Source organism: Meleagris gallopavo, chromosome 9 (assembly GCF_000146605.3).
Source record: "Meleagris gallopavo isolate NT-WF06-2002-E0010 breed Aviagen turkey brand Nicholas breeding stock chromosome 9, Turkey_5.1, whole genome shotgun sequence".
Classification (NCBI taxonomy): domain Eukaryota; kingdom Metazoa; phylum Chordata; class Aves; order Galliformes; family Phasianidae; genus Meleagris; species Meleagris gallopavo.
The window spans coordinates 14,018,614-14,030,703 of record NC_015019.2 but is presented as its reverse complement, the minus strand read 5'-3'; the positions used below and the strand labels follow the sequence as shown (position 1 = coordinate 14,030,703).

General features: G+C 46.3%; 1 protein-coding gene across 4 annotated transcripts in view; it reads right to left on the bottom strand.

The window, feature by feature from the left end:
* Positions 1–12,090, bottom strand: part of LOC100541464 (synaptotagmin-like protein 2) — a 69,980-nt gene that overhangs the window by 18,962 nt on the left and 38,928 nt on the right. For 3 of the 4 annotated variants that reach the window (XM_019618286.1, XM_010715385.3, XM_010715384.3), the window contains exons 2-3: positions 3,778–4,338; positions 1,697–1,848 (exon numbers count right to left, since the gene is read on the bottom strand). In XM_019618286.1, coding sequence (XP_019473831.1) covers positions 1,697–1,848; positions 3,778–3,878 — 253 coding nt within the window. In that variant the 5' untranslated portion in view covers positions 3,879–4,338. Of the gene's footprint in view, positions 1–1,696; positions 1,849–3,777; positions 4,339–7,508; positions 7,829–12,090 lie in introns of those variants that run through there. The other variant, XM_003208449.4, reaches the window with a different exon arrangement.

Below are 12,090 nucleotides of genomic sequence, written 5' to 3'. Positions count from 1 at the left end.
GTGGAGTCTCCTTTGGAGATGCTCAAAACCCACCCAGACACTCTCATGTGCAGCCTGCTCTAGGGAACCTGCTTTAGCAGGGGCTTGGACAAGATGACCTCCAGAGATCCCTTCCAGCCCCTACAGTTCTGTGATTCTGTGAAAATGCATAAGCAAAAACGTAACTTGCATATGAATGCTATTTTAATAAGGAGATTATTTTACGTGATAACCTTAGGCCATGTCTCATACATACATATTAGTAGTAAGAGTTAAATCACAAATGTACATCCTCAAAAAGCAGAGCACACCCTGCAGAAATGGCCAGGCAAGCCTGCCAAACAGTAAAAGGTTTTTAACATGTTTTAGCATTCTGGAGAGATGTCAAAACAGTAAATATAATGACATAATGAATCCTCAATACCAAGGATAAAAGCAACTTCATATGAAATATGATGGGCCAGTTCTGCAGGGGTTCTAATGAATCTATGCTAAGCTACAAAATGCAAAGGGAAATGAGGCTCTCAGTTAGTCCTTGGCCACTGTTTAGCTTCAAGTATGTGTCTGAATAATGAGGAGCTAAGAAGAATAAACTAAACTGGGGTTCAGAAAGGGGAGAAAATGTTACATTAATTAGGTCCTGGCCACTGAGGCCTGGCAAACAAAGGAGTGATCTATGTTACTGCAGCCCCACAGAAAGAAATACAGCCAAACCCAGGGAAGACAGCTGAACCAAACTAGTAGAGATGGCATTTGAGTTCTGGACAGATGGAAGACAACCATGATCTTAGCACAAAAGAACAGAGCCCAGCTATAAGGTTCTTGTATTAGGAATGGTGGTAGACTTTGTGAAGAGCTGACTATCAGGGTTACTTCCTTGGAGAAGGAGCAGCCACCAATTCACTGGCCACATCTGTGACTACCCACCCTGACAAATAATCAAGAAGTTGTGTGAGACATCCTAACATCCTGCTGTGGGGCTGGCTGGCCTGTCTTCATGGTGAGGATAAGATGTGAATCAGTTCTGCTTTGCACAAGTGTTCAGCACAAAGTGTCAGCATCAAGCTCGTTAAATTTGGACTCAAAGCACAGTCGTGCTCATTTGACATAGGGCTGCTCTCCTCTCACTGTCATGAGCCATCAAATCTGATTTGATCCGTTGTATATAAAATAAAAAGCTAGGCTTTCACTTCTCTTTGAGAGGGAGCAAATTTCTGCCAGAAGATGAGAGGCACTCTCTGCCTTTGCAGAGATGTGACTGACCTCACCATCCTGGAGGCCTGCCAGAGCAGCTGCCTGGTTGTTGCTACCAGATCAGTCTGGGAAATGGAGGGGTCTCTGACCCACACATATCAATCTGATGCTAGAAATTGCCTCACATTATCTCCCTTCCTCCTTGCTTCTGTGACAAGAAATGATACTAGTGACTTCTGACAAATAAGACATTTTGGAATAAACAAGCAGAAATGGGGAGAAAGCATTTTCTGCATATAGCTGGTAAACAACTTTGATCTTGGTCTTTTGCCATGCTGTATTTTTTCCCTTGGGCCCTGGTTTTCATAAACAGATATTTTTTCCAGTACTGAAAGTTTGGCACAAAATCTGTTTTTTAAACTGAAGTTTGGCTCCCAAAAGGCTCCAGTACAGGGAGACCCACATACTGACCACCTTTTTCTGGTCCATCAGTTTGGTTTAAAACACACATTAACATACTTACTTTCTAGTTTGCCCTTTTTCCTTCTGATTGATGCTCGAAGCAGATCCGAACCCTCTAAGTCTTCTTGAAACCGTTTTGCCTTCACTTCTGAAAACCATTCACCTGTCACAAACTTCTTCTTCTTTTCATCCTTGATGGAGCCTTGTATCCGTCTGAAAGTCAAGGGAAATGTTATACGCTTAAAAGATCTCCGAAGTTTCAACTTTCCCTGAGCTACTCTCATAACAGCTGCATGTACAGTTCCCCTATCTGCTATTACAAAAGATCTTGAGATTATTCTCTGCAATCACAAGGGCCAAACTAACATAAAAATTAAAGTTACTTTTTTTAAAAAAAAAAACAAACAGCACCTTGCAAGAAAAAATCTTCATCTTTTACAAACTACACGTTCAAAATCGAGTCACCTCATAAGATTTGTCTATTTCATTTGCAGCTCTGAGGGTTTGGGAAGGGTGGGATTGTTTATAGGTCCTGCGCTTCTTTGTTTTATTTGTCTATTTATCACTTTAGGAACTGCAAGCCTTTTTGGATCAGATCTGCAAACTGTGGAAATAAATTATGCAATTCAGGAGACCAACCTGGCCCTTCAGCATTCTCCTTGGACACTTCTCTTCCTGCTCCTGCTGCCATGCTGATGTTGGCACACAAACAGTTAGCTCTCCTTCCCAAGCACAGCTTTACTTACTGTAACTAGCTTGGGCACACCCAGGGCTGGTTTTTGGCACTTAAATCTGTCAGTGCTTCATTTGCTAGCCTGTATTTTTAACTCTTTTCCAGCAAATTTGTTTTTATATGACTCCTTGGTGTAAAAACCTTTGGCTGCCACTGTCTCCCAGTTATTACAGCTCAGAGTCCCTGAGACCTGAGAGGCCGTCTGCCCTATCAGGGTGCTGGGCCAGAGGAGATTCAGGCACATATTTTAATCCTGTTGACACCAAATCAGTGTAATGCTATTGAGTCTGTCTCCCCCAGCAAGCTGGCCATGGTAGAGCCAAACGTGTTCACATTGGCACAGGAGGTCTCACTGCAGTCAGCTGCACTCATAGCAAGTGGCATTTGGCACTGCTCTCTGGAGGATCTAACTCACCTGGCTCCCCAATGAAAGCCTTTTGTGCAGTGTCTCCCGAAGAGCAAAGCAAAACTGAAATTATCCAACACTTTCCCCTAAACCTCCACAACAAAGCAGAAATTTTACTACCTTTCAGAAATAAAGGGGGAAAAAAAAGTAAGAAAGAATACCCTAACAAACATTAACCAAAAAAAAAAAGGATTTTTTTTTTTAATGCTTCAATTCAGGGGAGAAGCAAGAGCCTGTTGCAAGGCTGCCCATTCCCCCTTCAAGCCCTGAGCATCCCTCCAACAAAGGGTTTACTCTTTTTCAGCTCACCAAGAAGTCAAAGGCATCCTTATCAGGGGTAGCCAGGCACAGTGCCATCCACACCCACTGAACTATTCCTTTCCAGCAGTGGAGAATTTGGTGCCAGCTTCCCAAGCCTGGAGCACACTGTTAACATGGATGACATTTAAAAAGTGACTACGGCACCAAGCAATCCATATTAGCTGGCCCCAGCCCTAGAATGCCCTGCAAACTTTGAGCTGTTCATGGGGCCTCTCATTGCCCCTCTCTCTGCCTGCATGATGGATACTTTGTGCACACCCACCTTGGAGATAAGAATGTAAAGCCTCATTTAAAAACACTGAGAGATTTCTGTGCTACTAGGTGAGGAAAATAAGGCAGCAGATACTCTCCTGCACTGACCTCTGCCACTGAGAAATCAGCACCTTTCCCAAAGCAGGAAAGGGAGGAGTCCCCTTCACATTCTACGGGGTACTCACTAACTCCAAAGGAGAGACCAGCTCAACAGTCCTGCAGAGAGGGGACAGCAGTGACAGCAGGCTGAAAAGCAGGATGTTCAATGAAAAAATCTTTCATGATCCAGGCACGAAGGGACAGCACTGCTGCAGCCTGCACCCCTCCCTGTGCACACACACACACACATGCATACACACACTCCTCTATAAGAAGTAAAATATCCCCCGGGTGGGAGCTCATGACTTGCTGTTATTGCATGCTGTCTCACCTGATGCGATCCCCATCTTTCTTCTTCAGCTCTGCATCTCTCTGCAGAACCTTCATCAGCTTCTCATACTCCTCCTCAGTCAGGAAGCTCAAGTCCAACATGTTCCCTGCAATGTTCTTCAGCAATTCATACAGATGGAGCAATGACACACCAGCAACTAATCCAGCTCAGCCTGCTGCAATGCCATGGGCAGCCCCCAGTGTGCTGAGCAAGACAAGGCTGGAGCAAAAGGGCTTCATTCACAACATCATGGCTCGAATGGAAGTTGCGTTAGCACATGGACCTTCACTTCCAGGCTGTGGGCAGCTCTTCCCTGGCACGTTTTGCTGCTCTGCGTTCCTTCCCCTGCCAGGAAAATACTCTCAGCAAAATGAGGCTCCTTCGCTTTCTTTCAGGCACAGTCGTAGCAACTTGGAAGCCAGCGTCAATCAAACAGGCAAGCACAGTGAGGAGCAAGCTCACCGCCTGCCTCAACAGGCACGAAAGCTCAGCGCACCCCCAGCACCTCTGGTATGCGCCTCCTTCAGCAGAGAAGACTGCCTCCGTGGAGTTCAGGCATCCCTGCAAAGAAATAACATCAAGACGCCTTTCTGATAAGTGCGACATATGGTAACCGAATGTGTACACTGGGGGTTTGTATTTGCTCTTCAGCACAAGTTCCAAATCAAGCTGCCCTACTTTCCTCATCATCCTACAGCATCTCGCACAGCACTAACCTCTCCAAGATGGGGTTTTATTTTAGCTGCTTTCCTGCTAACAGGTAAACAGCTGACTCAGCATGATTTAAGCAAGATATGCATATGAACTGCCAAACTGCCTACTTGTTTTTTACCTCCCTTTTCCTATTCCTTATTCCTTCCTGCCCTAAATGAAACAGAGGGAGCAGTCAGCCTTCGTAAAGCAATTGTAAAATGCGATATGCAGGTATTATTGCTGCATGTTAGGCCATGAAACACCAGATGCTGCTCATTTTCTAATATCAGTGCATTCCGCCTTGTGCTGAACTGATATTTGCTATTCAGACAGAGTATGTGCGGATCGCTCAGCATTTCAGCAGAGCCCAAAAGTGGCCAGAGGCTGCATGGTGTGGAGGGAAGGTAAACCACATTTTGCAGTGCCACATTATTCCTTGTCTTCCCTCCTGACCAACCGGAGGGCAGTAAAGCGCACCTCCAAGGAAGGAAAAGTTCTGCTTGAGTCCATGTAAATACTTCCCAGCTCACCAGATGGGACTTTCCCACTGAGTCAAAGCCCATCGGGTGACTGTGGATTTCATCATCCTTGGCTTTTTCTCCCAAAGCCACAGCCTTGGTAGCCAGGACGCTGAAAATGAACAAATCCCAGTTTTCATGGCAAATACCATTTGACGATCATCACACCCATTCCCTGACCTCAAGGCCTCTATCACTCTCAGTGTGTCTGCCTTATCTGCCCTCAGCCTCCACATTCAACGTCTCCAGGTCCAGCAGGTGCTCCTCAGAGCCGTGGTTCAGATTACTTCCATCCCCCCTTCAGCCTGCCTCCACACAATGCACCTCTTGGACTGGCATGCCAACTCCAGAGCCAAGGAGTTTCAGCTGGACTTTGCTCATGAGACATTGTTTTATAGATTTACATTATTTGACACCTGATACATCCCCAAGTATTTGTTCTTTTTCTCAAAATGGTCTAACATGTAGAAGCACAGCGACTGTCAGAACACACACAAAAAAGGCTAAGTAATGAAATAAACAAACATGAAAACTCTGTAATTATTATAAAATAATTTCTGAACAGAAGAAAGCTTTACATGCGTATATCACACTGCAACTACAGCCTGTATCATGTAGGAAACTATTGATACCACATTATTGAAAACAAGAGCAGTAATAAAAATCTGTTTCTCTGCTGAAACCTGCATTTTGTTCAGCCCAACAAGGCACTGGCACTGGTTCTGCTCAACTACCTCAGACACAACCTTACTTCTAGAAGTACAAGTTTACAAAAGTTTCTGGGACGGATTTTATTGAGGAAACAAAAAGTTTCAGGTGACACATTACTCACAGTATTTGCCCTTCTAGAACTTGAAATTACTTCAGCAAACCTTTTCAGCAGACTCACATTTATTTATTAGCCCAGGAGTTAATCAGAAAAATATCACTTATTTCTAAATGGCTTTTTTTTTTTTCCTGAGAATGTTTTATCTTATTGGAACGGTTACCTGAGAGGAAAAGGTTAATAGAACCCAAACAGCCAACTCCTTTTGTTTCAAGAGTTAAAAAGCAAAGCGCCTCTCAGGCTTGCTGTGGGAAAGAAGGTGCTGCATCTCAGCAGCCCCTGAAACAGGAGGACTCCCAGCTCACCCTCTGAGGACACAGCTCCTGGCAGCAGGCACTGACCTGGAGAGTCCCGAAAGCGAGAAGCGCCTGAGTCAGTGTTAATGGCACCTATGGGAGCCGTGCAGGGCAAAGGCAGACTGCCCTCAGGTGCTGCAGCACTGTGATGCCCTGTGCTGCAGAACAGCCCCGAGGTCCTGCTGTGTGTCATGACACAAAGGCAGGCAAGCGTTTCACCATATCTCCAGTGACAACTGTGAATCTGAGCAGAGGAGGACATCAGATGCAAAACACTTCCTTCCATCTAACTGCTTTTTAGAGAAAGCGATAATCACAAGGAGATCAACACACGCTCAGCAGTGTGAGAGCTGTGGGTGCAGAGACAAGCAGAAGCATGACCTGCTTGGGGGCAGAACTGCCTGCATCTCCTACTGTGCTGATTTCTGGTTTCTTTTGGCCACTGCACCAAGAAGCAGCAAACACTTCAGTGAGCAGAGAATATCAGTGTGCAGTTTAGCAACAGAGGAGCGGCCACACAGGACTGCAGGCCCCTGAGTCACTGCTCATCCTCTCCGAGGACTACAGCATGCAGCTGGGAGAAGACAGCACGCAGCCTGCACCAGGCATTCTGCAGGTCACAGGGCACAGCTCCCTAAAACTGGAGCAATATCTGTGCCTTTTGCAGATTTCCAGGATTACCTGCAGAGCTCACATTAATTTCAAGCATTTGTGGTACTCTCAAAGCCCCACAGACTCACTATGCCTGAAATGAAAAAGTATGTGCCTTTGTTGTGTTTTGACCCACCACTTGCTTGCTTCATTTGATATCCCCAAGCATTTGAATGCAAAAATCCAATGATGCTCCTTTTACAAACCTGTGTCACTGCTGTGGTTTCTCATCTAGAGGAAGGGAGTTCGATGTTTCTCCTGTCTAGGTGTTATTCAGGGAGCTTTGATCATTCCTCTCACCCCTCTCCATGCTTGATTCAGCTTACTACAGAACTAACTACCAGCACTTAGGTGCAAAAAGACTCTTCTCAACAGCTGCAGCCCCTGCTGCCTTCACTGGCTTGGCAGAGAAGCAGCGTGAGCTGCGCCTACTGTGGCAGGAGGAGCTGGGCAGCGCCAGAGCGAGCAGCCTGCTGACCCCAGGACAGAGGGAAGCACCGAGCACCAGCAGAAAAGCTAAGAGAGGTAATCACTAAAGGAATAAACCTTCCTGTTGTTAGCTGTGCGTTGGCAATGAGCAGTCCTGCATGCTGTGGAGCTGACATTCAAGGAAAGTCCAGATGCTAAGACTCCCCATTTACAGAGCCAAGATACAAACAGCAGTGAGCTGCCCCAGACTGTACTTTTCTCCCTTCGGCAAGGCATCAAGCAGCAGCACCAACCCCAAAGGAACAAATAAACACCAACCTTGTTTCAGCAGAGCGCAGTACTGTCTCACGGGGCGCGTAGCAGCGCTGCGGCACACCAAGTGAAAGCAGCCTGGACAACGCTTGTTTCCTCATCCCTTGGCAGCTCTGCCCACACGTGACCCGAGCTGCCAGGTTCCCCACACGGCAGTGCTGCACAAGGCCACAGGAGCTGCTCCACCAGGTGCAGCCCAGTGAGCTTTGTAAAACAAACAGTGCCACCGCTCCCAGGTGAGGCTTCTGCAGCAGCCACAGCCAGGTATGAAGGAAGGTACGTTACAGACCTGAGTGACTGCTTCCTCTGTCTTCAAGTCAGTTTTCTTCTCATTACAGAAAAGGGTAACATTCTGGGGAGTTTTGTTTGTTTTTCTAGGTAACACTCTTCCAAACAGTTTTACTGGGTGAAAATTAAATGCTTGCTTAGCCTGGCAAGCACAAAACAGCTCCTTTTGGACAGACATGATGAGAGGGATGCCTCCGTTATGCTGCATATCCATTTTATTTCTGGGAGATTTCCCTGAGCTCCAGCACCAAACAGAACTGTCTCTGCTGTCCACCTCCAGCCCGGTGCTCAGCTGCCCACACACCTACTCTGGTTACTCAGTGCACCCCTCTAGGTACCCATGCCAAGCACTGAGTGCTGGGACGTGTCCAGTTTAACATTGCTCGCTGCAAGCCAAGCAGATCACCGTGACCAGACACTGCTTTGCATTTAAAGGAAGAGGAAAGGTTTAGGAACTTTAACCTGCCTATCAGCCAGCCAGGACCCTCTTCTGATAATGGAGCATTTAACACCTTGATTTCAGCAGCTGGGTCAGCATGGGATCGTGCAGATCCACCTCATTGCTGGGGCTGCACAGAGGTCCATGTAATAAAGATATGAAAACATCCCTGCCCACGACACAACAAAACCCGGAACAGATAACACTGATCTCACCAGGCTATTCATAGCCTGATGAAAATAGCAGTGAGCAGGAAAGGCTGCTTGCCTCTGTCCATACCTTGTTATCACGCATCCTGTTACAATATAAGGAAATAACCTCCTTATGCCTTACAATGTGTGAACACTTCCCAGTGCCCTTATTAGTTAAAACAACTCTTACAGGGCAGGTAAAGACAAGAATGGCATTGCACTAATGATGATGGATGTGATCCTGGCACCACAATCATACCACCCATTCCAGTGTCTGCTATAGTGAACAGGAGAAGAAATACCGAGCACCGAAACTGCTATACCTGTACTCAGTCATCAACCCTGTCTCATGCTAAGCCCTACTCTCCACCATCTTACTTCTGGTGTCAGCACCATGGAATACACAGCAGCATTGCCATTGATACTGTACAGCCAAAACAAGGATGGCCATCATGGTGCTCACAAGCATAACACCATGACGTCTGACTGACCTTCACCAGCAGAGAGGTTAAAAAAAAAAAAAGCAAACTACAGGATGGCCTCTGGGAGGAATGGGCTGAAAACCCACATCTCCCTTTTTCCCGTCACAAAACGAGGTGATGACTTTTGGTTAGCTGCTGCAACGCTCTGCTGCAAGACATCACAAGAGCCCTTCCAAGGTGCACCTTTTCCTCTTGCTCTGCAGTGCACCACTTATGGCTATGCGCTGCCCGGTCCTTCACAGACCCAGAGTGGTCGTGAGCCAGGAGAACAGATTTAATACAATTGCTTTCTGAAAAGCTTTTCTACTAAAAATGCTGCAGTTGCACTGCCTGCAATGATATTTTGTCTGAGCTGTCCCTCTGAAAGGACAGAAGAGCTCTGCTGTTCCTACCCAACAAAATCCCAAGCAGCTGAGCGGCCTTCAGCTGAGTGACAGCTGATAAGGACTGCCTCCAAACAAAGCAGGCAGTTGTGCAGTCCGCACATAAATGCATCTGTTACCATCTAACAGTCAAGGCTGAATTCTGGCAATACCAGACTGGTTTCTTCTCAGTTATCTCCAAAAAGCGAAATTACTCAAGTTCAACTCCCCACACATTTGACATTGATCTTTCTCCACTCAGCGAAACTTGTACCTGACACACTTTGTCACTCCCTCCCAGAGCAGGTGGGAGGGTGGCAGCCGTGCCCCAAGTGATGGCTTCTTTCTCCCGTTTCTATCTCAGGAATAAAAATGCTGCTCAGTTCATCAAGAGCACAGCCCTGCGTGGTTTCCCTAGCTTTCAGTCTCTACCTCACTTTCCAGAAATGACAGAATCCAGCTGCTCTGCTGATACCTTTTCCCTCCTCCTCCCTCTGGGCAGCTTCAGGAAAGGATATCCACTGATCAGGAATGCCCAATGATGTGCCTTGGGACAAAGGAATGCAGGAATGTATCAGAGCAGTAGGTCTCTAGCCCAACCCCATGAGAGCAGCTGGTAATAAACAATTGAGAGCAACAATACAATGGCAGGCAGAAGAATTAGTAAAGTCCTCTATTCTGTGCACATGGAGAACACATAATTGAGGAAGTGCTCCACTGACCACACAAGAAATAAACTCTTTTACTCCTGGGCTTCTGGAGAAAGTATGAGACCACAATATTACAGAAAGTCCTGTCAAGTTTCCTTTTGAAGAATCCTGCATGAGCACTTCTGTCCCCTGTGCACTTCTACCCAACCCAACCTAACTGTTTCATGATTAATCACCCACACTATCTACCTCCCTCCAGCCAGGAATTGCATGGGTGAAATTTGCATTACATGCAATTTACTTCCTTTTATCCATTTTTAATTAAATGACTCATCCCACCCAGGGTAAACAAAGGACTGATGTTCTTGGTCCTTTGCTATTATTTCACAGAATCAGCACCATCAGAGGAGAGGTGTGAGTCAGGCTCTGTAAGGTCAATAAAGCCTCTTAGTGGTCATAAACTAGCAATCCAAAGTTTTAGTTTAAATATTTGAGACTTCTGTTTATTTCATAGGTGGGAACTATTTGCAGATCTTGCAGGATGTAGTTCACTGTAATTCTGCACACTGCCAGAACACAAATAAACAAGCACAGCCCCTGGGACACCAAGCAAACCTTTCATACCTCACAGAACCAGGATTGCCATGTCCCAGCTGTGAGAGCATGACAACATTTCAGAGGCTTTGCTTTAAGAGCCACCCAGCCGACCTGCTCCATCCAGCCCAGCAGAGGTTGGGAGCCTCAGCTCAGAGGTAAGAGGGAAGCACTCACACACTGCCCTGAAGTACACCTGACTGTGGGGAGGAGGCAAGGGCTTGTGCTGAAGTTTGTGCTATACCTGCCCTTCCATCCATGAGACAAAAGGAGTTTTAAAAGAATTTGCAGTTCTCTGATTGTTGGTTTGCAATAACCCACCATTCCCGTACCTTCACAGGGGACTAGTGCTGAGCTCCCCACACAACCTCCCTCACGTTTCTGCTGCTCAGACCCTTCCATCAGAGAAACACCTGTTGTTCAGCCTTCCCTCCAACCAAGGGAGCACAGCATGTTACACCAGCCTTGAAGAACCCAGCTCTTCTGCTAGGAGTCTTCATGCTATAAAAGTTACTCCTCAAAGCTTCTTCTTAGCCATTAATTTGTGACATGCTTGAAAATGCAAGAACAAACCAATATGTGGTAGCTGCTAGTGAGAAACTAAAACCAGCTTAAAGCCAGACCCCACAGGTGGCAGTCACATAGAGACCAACCAACCCCCTGCCCTCATTTGTTACTTATCCTCACAACCTGTATATTTTTAATGGTCAGAAAAGTTGGAAAGCATGCTTTGGCCAAGTTCCAACAAACAAAAGGCACAGCTAAAGATGCAGGGCAAAAGCAACCATGTGTCTTTTTTTTTTTTACCCTCAAAAATATTTGCTGACCTCAACTCTGCTTTCATTCCACCACGATTTCCCCATGCTTGCTTTCAAGTGTGACATGTCATAAATTGCTGTCCTGACCCAGCCTGTTCCGCCCCAGTAACACCACGCTTGCACTGCCTGCCTGGCATTCGGCAGTGGGTTGGGATGCACGGCTCAGTAAAACCAGGAGAGCTGCACCCCAGCACTGCCCACTTTTCTGCTGAGGGGGATTGGTGATTTATCCCTCCCAGCTCCCCTGGCAAGTGGGACTTGGCACTGAGGGCACAGCCTCAGAATCTGAGGCTATTTGCAAACAAACAAAAAGAAAAAAAACTATTTCTTTAACGTGGCATGAGCTCAGAAGTCAAACACACGTGGAGCCCAATTCCTTTGTACTCCTTTGCCTACTGAGCTCAATGGTCTGAGACAAAGTGCGATGCTGAAAGCCATGGGAAAGCAGGGCTGCTTGTTGAAGAAAGTTTGTATGCCGTAGTGTTCTTCATTCTTTATCAGTGGTGGCATTCCAAGCCTCAGCCATGCCTGAAATAACTAAAAAATAGAATGAAGGTAACTGTGGGGGGGTGCTTCTCATCATGGTTTAAAACGAGGTACACTCAGAAGGTGTAATTCCCTCCAGCATCTTGGAAAAGGAAAGCTTTGAAAACAGCCTTTCAGGAATTGAACTCCTGATCTGTAATTCCAGTTCCTGACACCAAAGCACAGAAAGGCTACAACCAGATTCTGAGGTCAGCCCCACATCATGAGAAAAAAATAAA